At 49.5% G+C, this 13,478-nt stretch overlaps 1 protein-coding gene across 1 annotated transcript in view; it reads left to right on the top strand.

The window, feature by feature from the left end:
• KHDRBS3 (KH domain containing, RNA binding, signal transduction associated 3) overlaps positions 1 to 5,489 on the top strand; it is a 159,895-nt gene extending 154,406 nt beyond the window's left edge. Inside the window, exons 8-9 of the mRNA XM_006879269.1 lie at positions 2,613 to 2,671; positions 4,873 to 5,489. Of these exons, the coding sequence (XP_006879331.1) occupies positions 2,613 to 2,671; positions 4,873 to 4,964 (151 nt within the window). The 3' untranslated portion in view covers positions 4,965 to 5,489. The remainder of the gene's footprint in view (positions 1 to 2,612; positions 2,672 to 4,872) is intronic.
• Positions 5,490 to 13,478: the final 7,989 nt, after the last annotated feature.

Genomic DNA, 13,478 nt, shown 5'->3' with positions numbered 1-13,478 from the left:
TGTGGGGTCTCAGCAAGTCTGAACCCCTTGCCCCTCCAGCACCTCTACCTGTAACAGTGGAGGACAGTTCTGTATAGCCCTTGCCCCTCCAGCACCTCTACCTATAACAGGTGGTTACAGTTCTAGCCCTTGCCCCTCCAGCACCTCTACCTGTAACAGGGGGGCACAGTTCTGTGTAGCCCTTGTCCTTCCAGCACCTCTACCTGTAATGGGGCACAGTTCTGTCTAGCCCTTGCCCCTCCAGTACTTACCTCTACCTGTAACAGGGGGGCACAGTTCTGTCTAGTCCTCGTCTCTCCAGTACCTCTTCCTGTCACAGGGGGGCACAGTTCTGTCTAGTCCTCGTCCCTCCAGTACCTCTTCCTGTAACAGGGAGACACAGTTCTGTCTAGCCCAGGGGTGGTGGTGCTGCTTCTTCATGGCTCTCAGCGGCCGGGTGCTGTAGACGTTCTCAGCAGGGACTGCCTTACTCACCGTGTCTCTTTCTAAGATGTTAAACAGCTGAATGACAGTGTTTTCCATTTTTATTAGAAACATCTAGCTTTATGGCATGAGGTTGGAGAAGCGTGGGTGTTTATCTTCATGATACTTTGAGTTAGCAGTCTCGTGAAGAAAGTTGCTTTTCTGCCACTGAAGAGGTCCTCACCGTTCACAGCCATGTACATGGCCGAACACAGCGCCGGCTGGTCCGATGCCCTGTCTGTGCTCACTACCACGCTTGAGCTGATATTGGTAGTTGCTGTGTCAGTCCATTGAGTTGGTGTCTTCTTTTTTTCTCCCTGGCCCTCTGCTTACCAGGTATAACGTCATTTCTAGGTATTGGTGCCTCCGGATCACATGTCCACATTACATGTGACAAAGTCCCCCGTCCTCCAGTGGGGGAGAAGACTGTGCGGCTTCCAATATTTGCTTACTTCTCTGGTACTATATTGTTGTTATTGTTGTTGTTAAGTGCCGCCGAGTTGCAGGCGACTCATAGCGACCCTATGAAGGAGAGTCCTCTACACTTGGGTGCCTTTCTTCCTCTCTCCAGGTTCATACGGTTTCTGGAGGCAAGCTATTATGGAAGTGGATGCCACTCCTCCTTCCAGGCTACTATATTCAGTCCTCTTCGCTAACAGCATATTTCAAAGGCACCAGTTCCACAGTCTTCCTTCTTCAGTGTCCAGCTTACACATGTACATGAGTTGATGTCAAGGGTTTCTTAGTGCTTAAAGTCTTTGATTTTTATTACTATAGAGAGGTCCATGGGGACAGATTCACTCAATGCAATATGACAAAATTGAGTCATGTGAGAAAGTGAATGAATGGGCTTTCTTGGATGTTCATATAACATTATACACACACACACACACACACACACACACACAGAGAGAGAGAGAGAGAGTGTGTTTATGTGTGTACACGCACTTGTGCACCCCTACTAGGTTTGAGGCACTCTGGTGGCATAGTGTGTTCCACGTGTGGATGGCTGTTAACTGAGGGGTCACGGGTTCTCGTACACCAGTGTCAGGTGAAGATCTACAACCTCAGAAGCTTGATGGGTTGCTGTGACTAGTAACTTACGTGACAGCAGTGAGGTTTTTGGATTGATGTTGGATGAGGGTGTTTTCCCCTCAGAGCTGAGCCTGTAGAGTTGTGTACCCCTATCCATGCGCTGTGGCCTGTCCTACTGTTAATCTGTGGAGTGGCAGCTTCCCTGCCCACCTCCTGTCAGCCCCCAGGTGCTGTGTATGAGAAGGCAGCTGTGCCCGCGGGACCTGAACGCCCTGCTGGCACCATGCTGCCACGGCCCAGGCCCACCCACCTGCTTTCCTGTTACATGAAGCCTTTGGTGCTGAGCCTTGTTCCCTTCGCCGCATCCTGGTTGGAATGGGATAGTGCTGAGGAAGTAGACCATCTCCTCCTGTGCTGTGTTGTCTTTAACATGAGGTGAACTTCTGTAGTGTCAGGCCCTCCAGTGGGTACGGGTGAAAGAACGGCCGTGTTCCCCTTGATAAGCTTTCCTTCTGGTGGGCCGAGGGGGTAGCACTCCCTCCTTGTCTACTGCCCCATCCCCTGTGCCGTGGCTGGGCCAGGCCCAGGTCTCTGCACACCGCCGACATCGGGTCACCCTGCCCTCAGACCCCTGGTCTCCAGGGCCTTCGCGGAAACCCACCCAGTGGTCACTGATAGCGTTTTGTGGACAGTTTTGTGGTCAAGGTGTCAGACACACTCATTAAAACTTGGGACTCTAGAGAAGGGGTCCTAGTGGCACAGTGGGGTCAGTATTGGGCTGCTGCCCAGGAGGAAGGTGTGGTGGTCTGCCTCCATTCAGATCTGCAGCTGCAGGAACCCCCGGGCAGGCCTGTGGCGTCCTCCAGGACGCTGTGAGTCGGCGTGGGCTCAGTGACAGCTGTGTCCAGAGACTCGGCAAGCAAGTGTCTTTGATGATCCAAACCCTCAGCTTTCTGTGTTTGGGGTTCTGGCGTGTCCGTGCTGACCACTGTTTGTAGTTTGGAAATTGCAGAGTAGGCCATTGATTGGGATTTGAACTCAGAAACCACGCTGTTCTAACGCTGACCTCTCTCTCCCCCCCCCTTTTGTGTGTCTGTGTTGTTGTTTTCACACAGTGGTACTGATTACTATGATTATGGACATGGACTCAGTGAGGGGACATATGATTCCTATGGTGAGTGCTTTCCGGAAGGAACCCTGAATGGAGGGGAGATGGCCATAGGAAAGTCAGGGAGAACCCAGAGTGGAGAAGGGAGAGGCCACAGGAAGGTCAGGGGGAACCCCAAGGGGAGAGGGGAGACGGCTACAGGAAGGTCAGGGGGCTGTATGGAGGTGAGATGGCCACAGGAAGGTCAGGGGGAACCCCAAGGGGAGAGGGGAGCCGGACACAGAAAGGTCAGGGGGAACCCCGAGTGGAGAGGGGAGACGGACACAGGAAGGTCAGGGGTCTGAGTGGAGGTGAGATGGCCACAGGAAGGTCAGGGGGAGCCCCGAATGGAGAGGGGAGATGGCCATAGGAAGGTCAGAGGGAACCCTGAGTGGAGAGGGGAGATGGTCACAGGAAGGTCAGGGGAAACCCCGAGTGGAGAGGGGAGACGGTCACAGGAAGGTCAGAGGGAACCCCGAGTGGAGAGGGGAGATGGTCACAGGAAGGTCAGGGGAAACCCCGAGTGGAGAGGGGAGACGGTCACAGGAAGGTCAGGGGGAACCCCGAGTGGAGAGGGGAGTGGTCACAGGAAGGTCAGGGGGCCGAGTGGGAGGGGAGCTTTATGAAGACATTTCAGCTGCGAAACCACTCCACTCACTTGTGAGCATCTGTCTGTTGTCAGCAGTTCTTTTAATATTCACATTTAATATTACAAGAAAATGAAAGGCTTACGGAAAACTGGATGAATTCAGAGTCTGGGCTTGAGTCTTCTGTTTGGGTTGATTGCCACGTGCTGATGTGTGGATTCTGGAACGGTGCCATGTGGCAGACACCGGGAGCGGGGGTCTTTCTGGAGTGTTCTCGCTTCCAGACGGAAGGCACTGAAGTGCTTGAGACAGCAGTTCTGAAAGCCCCCCACCCCCACCCCACCTTCATGTGTCCATCCATCCTCAGAGTCAGGTGACAGGAGCCCCAAGCCTGGCAGATGTGCACCAGAACCTCCCTTACTGCAGAGGGTCCAGGCGCAGGGGTTCCTTTTCCGAATCTCCTTACGCAGGAGGACGAGTTTAATTAAAAGAATTGGTCGTAGCCACATAATGAGCATGTAGAGTGCCTTTACCGCAGGCCACAGAGCTCAGAGTACTAGAAGCTTCTCCTGAAGCCTCCATCTATCCTTTGGACCCAGTGCAAGCGAAGCCGGAACCTGCTTAATGGGTGTTATGACATTTCTCTGAACATAACTGAAAAGCCATTTTCCGTTTACTTTGAAGTAAGCTTTGTTCTATCACACCCCCCTCCCCGCTCCCCCCTCAGTCCCTGCCCCAAAGTTGCCATGGCTGCAACTTTTTTCTTTTTTCCTTTCGGTCCTAACAGACACTTAAGAGAAACACATTGGTTTGCTGAATGCTGTCTACTTAAATTGATGCAAGTTAGCTTGAGGGAATGACGTTGATTGCATGTTTGTATCAAAAGAAGAGGTCATTTGAAGCGTTTCCCTTCACAGCTCTCTAAATTGGTCTCTGTGGACAGGGCTGTTAAATTGTTCTGTGCTGCAGCAGGATGTTAACCATTGGCTGGCTGGCCCACTGGCAAGGCACTGCGGAGCTGGCCGTGGGCCAGGGCTGATGGGGAGGCCGGGGTGGGCTTGTCCTGAAAGGCCATTGTCCAGATGCCAGGCTTCCCGACAAATGGCATTTGACTTCGCACCTTAGGTTCACTTCTTAGTAAGTGTTACTGAGGGTGAGCTTCCGCCCCTGAACACTTGGCATCTGTCTTTGAAAGGACCTGCATTTCTCTCCCAATCATCCGTCCCCACTCTGTCTCCTGGCTTTGGTCTCCTTTACCCTCAAAGATCCATTCTTCCCTCCCATGGGATCCCTTCCCATTCATAAGCACAGTCTTTGTGTTTTGCACCAGGCTCACATCACTGCCAGGTAGGCTCTTTGCGTGCTCTCACCCTCCAAGCTCCCAGATCATTTTTTTTCCCTTCCTTTGCAGTTAGGTTTTGCCAGGGAGACCATCATTTTCCATTGTGTTTGTAAGTTTTTAGAAGTAAATACACTTGCCTTGTTTTTGTTTTATTTGCCTTTTGCTCCACATCAAGGTTAAACATCTTCGATATGGCACGGAGCACTGGGTTGCGTTAGACTCTGGGCTGATAGCGGCTGATGGTGAAGCCCACGGGCTCGGTGGCGGGATCTAATTGTCATTCGTTTTCCTTGTTTTAGGACAGGAAGAGTGGACTAACTCGAGACACAAGGCCCCTTCCTCGAGGACGGCGAAGGGGGTCTACAGAGACCAGCCCTACAGCAGATACTGAGTGTACTGTCTGATGTGAAATAGCCAATCTCCACCAGTCCTGTGTACTGTTCAAAGTAATTTTTTTCTATGAACAATCTCTTTTTAATAAATCAGAATGCTTAAAACGATTGAATGGATGGAATTTAAACTACTTTGTTGAAACGTCAACCGGGCAGAAAAAAAAAGACATGTAAAATTTTGTTATTTCTAGTCTGTATATGAAAAATAGGTCATCAAAAGGAAAACATAACTTTGATTAACTAGTGTTAAACCAAACAACTAGGTTTACTAAATATGTAAATCCATCCTTCTAACATAAGCCTCACCGTTCATTTTAAAGGTTTCCATAGAGCTTAGTTATTTTACCTTTCAGCCATATGCTAGTTTATTCTCTTTTTTCTCTCTCTTGCCAACATGCGTAAAAAGGGAAACCAATTTCAAGTGCAAATAATGTGGTCTTCTTTTGTAACTCAAGTCTTGAAATGTTCTGTAGTGTTAAGCAAAGTCTCTTCTTGCTTGATACTAAATAAACTTTTGAAAGAAATTTTGTGTGTGTGAGCTAACAGTCTCATGTTTTTCTTATTTAAAAAGGCCTTCCTAAATAGTGGTAAACAGGGCAAGAAGTCACCTTAACAACGCCTGGCATAAAAGGGTCACACTAAACATTGTACAGCTTCTTTTAAAATCTGGTATAAAATGAAATGTACCATTCTCTACCCACCGTAGATTTAAATGCCGTTTAAAGAATCCAAACGGGAGCCGGCTGCTTGAGTGGCATGCTTAAAAACGCCGCCGCAAAACCAAATCTCGTTTTAAAAAAAACTGCTCTTAAAATAACGACTGGATTTCCTGAAAAAGATGTGATCAGTGTTCATCCTGTTGAGCGTTTTTTCACTAGTGCAACTTTGGATTTTTTATGAGAATTTTGGTACCCTCCATGCTGGACAATACTAAGCACAGAGCTTTTAAAGGCACTCTGACTTGACTAATTGAGGCCGCACCCGTCAAGGCTGAGGATGTGAGCCTTAAACGGTCTTCATTTCCAAAGGTAAATAAATCAAATAAGATTTTAATCTCACTTAATTTATCTTAATATAACTAATAAAATCAGGGAGATTACCACCTAGCCAGTGTCATGATCCATTTTAGAAAGGCTGGCCAAGCACCTAAATTCTCATTTTAAAAAGTTTAATTTGTTGTAGTCATTTAAAAAAGCCTTAGTTCAGTCAGTTTAATTGGGGCCAATTACTCCCTATTAAACAAATGTAAAACCTCATAATTAGTCGTTTGTAATCCATTATTTGGTGATAAATGTGAATAATGGAGGGCACTTCTTAAAACTGACAGATCTTAATAAAGTTTTGCTTGTAATCATTCGGCTTAACTCTGGTTTGGAAACTATAGATTGTGTAAACTGCGTCATTTTTATGTCTTGAGAGGAGTGCTTGTATTTATCTCGAGTAACAGAGTCGTCTTCTTTTGTTAGGAAATGCCAGCCACCTTGGAAAGCGAAAGGACGTGATTGTGCTCCTCCGCACACAGAGGTAAGCGCCCTGTTCTTCCAGTGACACCTTGTGCTAAGGGAACTGCGCACCTGTTGAGAGCAGCGTGACAATGTCCCCTGGTCCCTGTTACCATCTCATACCTCCAGTCAGGAGGAAAACTGCCTGAACATAACAAATGAGGGCCTCATCACGCTGCAGAAACCAGAGGCTTGGATCAGGCAACAAGGATTCACACGTCTGTCTTCCGTAAACACAGCACCCTTGACTCTGTAACGTGGAAGAAGGTCATTAACACTTTAAACACTAGAAGGGTAGGCGCTTCTTAGCACACAGACAACCAAACAAGACTTCTTGGACAGCATTTGCTCAGGGAGAGAACGCAGAAGGAAGAGCATAGAAGGGTGAATGGAACGGGAATCTTAGGGAGGAAGCAGGAAGCTGCACAATCCAGGGATTTTAAACAGCTTCATAAAATGAGGAATAAGAAGAGAGGAGTGGAAAACCAACTTTCTTTTAAACTTTCATTCCCATCACAGTAACAAGAGGGAGAAAACTAAACTTTGAATGTATATAATCCAAATGTTGTTTTTTAAAAAACTGTCTACAATCTCCTTCTCTCCCTATGTATTTAAAATTCTAAAGATAGCCATCAACACTTCTGACACTAGTTGTCTTCGACGTAGGGAGTATGAATTCCTTGTGTACTGTTGTGCATTACCTTTGGAAGAAGCACTCGCATTGTAGTGTGTGAAGTGCTGGAGAGCTGACGGAAGGGTTGGTGGTTCGAATCCACCAGCTACTCCAGGGAGAACAATGATGCAGTCTCCTTCCGTCAGTGATTGCAGCCTCGGAAGCTCCGTGGAGACACACCATAAGGCAGAGTGGGCTGAACGGCAGTGAGTCTGAGTGGGTTATGGTAAATGTACTGTGTGCTTTGCAAAATTATCTCATCAGTACTTTTTAAAAAATCTAGCTCTGGTGGCCTAGTGGTAAGAAGCTGCGCTGAAGTCTAGAAGGCACATGGTTCAAACCTACGAGCTGCTCCATGGGAGAAGGATGGGCATTCTCCTTCCATGCGATTAACGACTTCTGAAAACTCACTGGGAGGGTCAGCTATGGGTCAGTTCTGGTTTGGTGCACTCAACAAGAACAAACAGGTCGTTGTTAGGCGCTGCAGTTCTGAAGGCAGGCAGTTCGAGGCCTCCAGCTGCTCCATAGGAGGATGGGCAGTCTCCTTCCATGTGGTAACAGCCTCTGAAAAGCTGCTGAAGGCTCAGCTGTGGTCACTTCTGACTCGATGCTACCTAACAAGAACAGGTCATTGTTAGGAAAAGGGATCATTAATTTGTTCTCACTTTTCAGGTAGCCTTGCTTTTTTGGTCTCACCCATCCAGAAACACAGCGTAGGCCCTCATCTCCCATGTTTCTCGATTTTACAGAAGAAATGTGCCCGAGTGTCACTCCTGTGGGGCTTTGGTCTCATTCCCCTGCCCCGCTGTGAGTGTGAGCCTTGTCCACGGAGCCATAAGAATGAAGTGAGGTGATAGGAAGACAGAGCTTTGGAACATGGGAAATAACAGCCTTCTGTGAAGTCCTGTGTGAATGTCGAGAACACATGTGACATGCATGTGGGAAATCTGACAGCCACGATCGCACCGACGTGATTGGATCGCCTTCTGTTAGAGAATGGGGCTCTTCACGCTTATAGACCTAAGGTCATCTGAGTTCTTTGTTGCTTTTGCTGGACAGAAATACCATGGAGGCCACACGTGGAGTCTTATCTGTGTGTGTGATGGGACAGAAGTCTCTTTTCCTTTATCATAAATAGTGAGGAATTTCTTGGAGGGAGTGCTTGAGAGGACATTTTGTTTTGTTTTGTTTTTAAGAAATTGATCTATCTCCTAATAAATGCATACAAGAAACTGATGGTGCAGTATAAAAGCACTCAGCTGCTAACCAGAAGGTCGGTACTTCAAGCCTACCCACTGCTCCATGAGGGGAAGCTGGGGCGGTCTGCTCCTGTGAAGATGGACAGCCTTGGACGCCCTGCAGGGCAGGTCTCCTCTGTCCGACGTTGCTACATCGCCATGATGACCAAGCATTCTCTGCCAGTCACTGTCCTTACCACATTCCATATTCTCTTTCACTGAATTGTCACAGTGCGTGGAAGAGAGTAACCGTCGTCTCCACTCTATTAAAAAACCCAAAACAAAACAACAAGCCTTTAGCTTCCAGAGGTGAGGTCACTCCCGCAAGGTCGTACACCTTGTAACGGCAGCGCTAAGATGTGACTCTGCTTCAGCCCAGAGAGTCTGCCTTCGGCACACCGTCATGCTGTCCACTCCTGTGCTCGCTGTTAGAAGAAAGGCCCAGGAGAAAATGGACCAAGTCCTGGGTTACCTCGTTCCCCTCAGAGCACTGACCAGCTGTTCTGATTGATAACTTGTCTCCCCTTCTCCCTCTCTATCTGGCCCACCCACGATCCTCTTTGCCTAGAAGCTTGCCCCACCCCCCACGTCCCCCTCCAGGTGATGACAGCCCCCTCACGTACTTTGCAGACCTCTGAGTGTACTAGTGAGGGGTCCCAGGCTGCAGCTGCAGAGTGAGGGCTTCAGGGATTGGGGCCCTGCCCACCGCTTCCCCTAACACGGTGCGCCACACAGGAGGGCTTCCTGCACCAGTGACCAGAGTGAACGAGTGGTGAATGAGGGTGGTCGCTGGGATTCTAGACAGGCTGTGACCAGCTTGGTGAGGAATGGTTAGCAGAGACCTAAGAGTAAAACTGAACTGATTTAATTAAACACACAGTCGGGTTCACTGAGATTGTGCTCCAGGTTGAGGGGTCTGATGCCCCCAATTTAACTTCAAGTTGCACGAGATCTCAGCTCATTGTGAGCAGAGACTGGGTCCCAGAGTGAGACACTGATGAGTTGTAGATGTTGTTGTCTGTACCGTCCAATCAGAACCGACTCAGATGACCCTCCAGTGGGTTTTCAAAGGCGGTAGATCGCACACGAAGAGATTGCCCACCCTTCTCTTAAAATAACAAGATGACTTGAGGAGAAAGTAAAAATAGAGTCAAAGATAATTAACCAAAATGTAGGCTAGGGCATGTCTGGTGATGGTGAGGAATCTCGTGTAGTGATGGCTGTGTCAGCAGTGATGGCTGTGTCAGCAGTGATGGCTGTGTCAGCAGTGATGGCTGTGTCAGCAGTGCCTGCTGTGTGTATTGGTGTCTGTCGTCCTGAAGAACAGGGAAAAAGTGGTTCACAGTCTGTTCAAAAGTGCAGGATGTGTTTACAGTTGATAATCTTCTCTTCTTGGACCAAACAAGGCTGTGGGTCATTTCTAAATCCAGCTGTCACCCTCCATCATCTGACAGGATATCCTACCATTTGGGGTCCCTTCTTAGTGGACATGGTTTGAGGAAATCTGCCGGTGGTTGTTACCTCTCAGTGATGATGGGGCTGTTTCTCAGATTATAGGAGGGCGAGCCCTCAGCTGCTCCCAGGGCTTTCAGGATGAACTCAGACCCCATAGCCATGAGCACAAAGCCCTTCTCAGCTCGGATCCCCAGCGTGCCCACCCTGATCCTGCCCCGCCATGCTAGATGCCCCAGCACCGCCGTGTCCTGGTCCACATGCAGTCACAGGCCCACAGCCCACGCATCCAGCTGTGCGCCAGGTGCTTCAGCCACAGTGCCCGGCAGTGGGCACCCTGCCCTCCTCACTGTCCACCCTAGAACAGGATCTCCTTCCCACAGCTGCCTGCCCTTGTGCCCAGGCGTTGGTGGGTGAAGGAGCAGCCTCCCTTGGTGAGGGAATTGGGATGGGCATGCCTCAGCGGCTCACAGGACAGGGGTCCCCATCCTTCAGTCTGGACAGACAGCCGAGGGCTTGATCACAGGGGGCTGAGAGGGTAACCTGGAGCTGCACGCAGAGCCTGGGGATCCCCGGGAGCTGCGGTGTCACCCTCGTAGCTGGGCCTTAGCCTCCTGATTGCCACCTGGTTTGTTTTGCTGTGTATGTTTTGGTTGTGTGTGATCGAGTCTGGCCGGCTCCTGGTGACCCCAGGTGACACGTAGACTGCCCCATAGGATTTACGGGACTGTGACCTTTATGGAGGATCAGCAGACCTTCCCTCGTTCAGGGCCAGTGGTGTGTTCAGACCTCTCCCTTAGCGGCTTCGTAGGGCCCCCTCACTCTGTTGTTAGGACCCATGGGGTTAATGTAGATCACACTGACACAACAGGAACCACCCCTGCCGATTCCTGCACCATCCTCATATCCCTGCTGCGGGGTCATCCACCATGTCAGCTCCTGTGTTGGTCCATCCCACCGGGGACCTTTCTCTCTTCATTTGACCCCTACCCAGCATGATGTCCTTCTCCAGGCACTGGGCCCTCTTGACAACTTCCTCAAAGTACAGGAGACAGAGTCTCACCATCCTTGATCCTCAGAAGCACCATTCTGACTACACTTCCTCCAATATGGATTTGTTCTGTTGTGTCCATCATAGAGTCCGTATTCTTCGTCTGTGTATGTTGTTGTTATGTGCTGTCAAGTCACTTGCGACTTATAGTGGCCTTACATACAACAGCCTTAAACCCCGCTCTATCCTGTGCCAACCTTGGTGTAAAGTAAAGCAAAATAAGCCCTCTGGCTTTTTAGATACTGCCCTATTAGAATACATCTGAGTGTTCAGTCTCCCTCCTCGGATGAACAGAACACAACACCTATGACCGTGTGACTCTTAACAGAGTTCCCTTCATACCTGAGATTTCAGAGAATGAGACCCGCCCTCCTGAAGCCAGAGCTGAAATGGGACAGCAGTGTTTCTGTCGTCATCAGACTGATTGATGGCTCCTCCTGATTCACCACGTTCCCTGTCCTTTCACTGCTGGTTGTGTTTTGAGGGGTCCTCTGCAAATATCCTTATTTGTAATGAACCTGCTCCCTTGACCTGAATCCTGCCATCCCCAACAGAGCAGAAAATAATGGTTAATTATGGAATGAGCACAAATGTATGTCCTTTTTCTCTCTTTCAGAAACTTCCCCTCAAATCTTGAGCTGTTTAAGAAACGTCAACTCACCAGCGTGCCTAGTCAGGGAAAGAACCAGCCTCACAGCCTGAAAATCATCTTCTCTCTTTTATTTTTTTTCATTTGCACAGTTTGTGTTCTGTGAACTGTTTTATGATGGTATGCTTTTTTAAAAAATTTGGAGAGCCTGTTACAAAGAAGGGGAAGAAGTAAATCGTGTTTTATCGTCTGAGTAACAAAAGGGAGTTATTTGTGCAGTGCTTAATAAAAGCCGTCCATTTAAATCTTCTCTGCTTTGCTCCAGGCCTAGATGCGCCCTGTCTCCTCTCTTCCCACAGCTCTGAACCCTGTGCACGTGAGAACCACGCCTGGCCATAGCTACCACCAAAAGTCAAGATGCTGCTCAGAATCCAGATTAAAGAGTGTTTTCTGCATCTCTGTTACGGACCAATAAATGGGAAAACGATGCTGACCTGCATTCTGTCCCAGGAAGGCTTCGTTCTAGAAGCTTTGCCATGGTGGAGTGTGTCCGGCAGGACGGAAGGCCCATCCCTGCCTCTTGGTGTTTGTGGTGAACCACAGAGGTGCTAATATCCGTGGACAAGGTCCCTGTTCTTTCTCTCACCAGTAGCCGGCCTCCTGTGATTTGAACTCCGTGCTCTGGGAGGATGTGTTATGTGTTGGGTTAGAAGCTGGCACACATGTGACCCTGACCTGGGCTTTAAGGACTGTCTCAACTGTTAAATTCTGGACTCACTGTCTTACCTCAAAGCTGCATCTTCTCAAGGCATTGCCTTTTCACACCACTCCACATAGACGTTGCCTTAACCACAGGAAAGTTTAGCTTTCACTGGATTACCATGGATCCTGCCTCCCCTCCATACATCCTGCAGACCACGCGTCCTGCAGACCACGCGTCCTGCAGACCGTCCACGCGTCCTACAGACCTTCACGCATCCTGCAGACGCACCACGCATCCTGCAGACCTACACGCATCCTGCAGACAGCACACTCCTCCTGCAGGTCATCCCTTTAGGTTTGTCTGATACACTCTTCTTACCCTCGGAAATCAAGGTGGCAGCACGTGCGCACAGAGAGCAGTGGTCCTGGTAGTAGTGAGCCAGGGTGTAGGAGTCAGGCCCTGCAGACTCTGTCCCCATCTGTCTGGGAGTGTCAGCAGATACCAACTTTAGGACATACGTCAGCACATGCGAAACACTCAAGGTGTCAATACTAGTTATAAACCGAGGAAGGACACTCCCAGCTGTCCCTTTCTCCCACCCCTTCCCTCAGCCCCATGAACTGACTTTGGTTTCATCTTTCAGTGTCTGCATTACTTAATGCTTTGTTGTTGTTGCTGTATGTGTCATCAGGTGAGAACAACAGACACAAAGCTGACCCTCCAGTGGGTCTTCAGAGACAGTAAGTCACACAGAAGGACATGACCCATCCTTCTCTCTCAGAGAAGCTAGTGGATTCGAACAACGTCCACCAGAGCATTACTGAGGCCCCGTCTGCCGGGCACTGCTCACGTAGAGGTGGAGGACACGGGTGGGGTGGGGGGAGCCAACAACAAAACAGGAACCCCAGAAGGGATGGTGCTGCAGAGAGCAAGAAAGCGCTGCAGTGGGTAAAGGAGAAATAACAAGGTGGCCTCTTAGCCAGATCCTGCCGGTGTGGAAACAGGAGCCCCGTTGGACCCCTGAGAAGAGCAGAGGGCCTGAGCCATGGCAGACGAGTGCTGGCGGCCTGTGAGGAGTAGCAGCAGATGTATGGGCCAAGCGGACAGTGAGATGGCTCTAGGGAGGAGGCTGGGGCTTTCCTCTGGAGCTGTTGGAAGAGCAGTAATGTGGTTCCGTGTTGTGAACACAGTCACAGCAGCCATGGTGAGAGTAGACCACTGGAGCACGGTGGGGATGATGTGGTACGATGTCACTGTCAAGTGCAGAGCTGCCAGGCATCGTGGGGGGAAGTGCCACAGTCATCT

The sequence above is a fragment of the Elephantulus edwardii genome, unplaced genomic scaffold, assembly GCF_000299155.1.
Source record: "Elephantulus edwardii isolate Elephantulus edwardi_28Jun2011 unplaced genomic scaffold, EleEdw1.0 scaffold00003, whole genome shotgun sequence".
NCBI classification, from domain to species: domain Eukaryota; kingdom Metazoa; phylum Chordata; class Mammalia; order Macroscelidea; family Macroscelididae; genus Elephantulus; species Elephantulus edwardii.
Note: the sequence above shows the minus strand (reverse complement) of the source record. Positions and strands in the feature narration are given on the sequence as shown.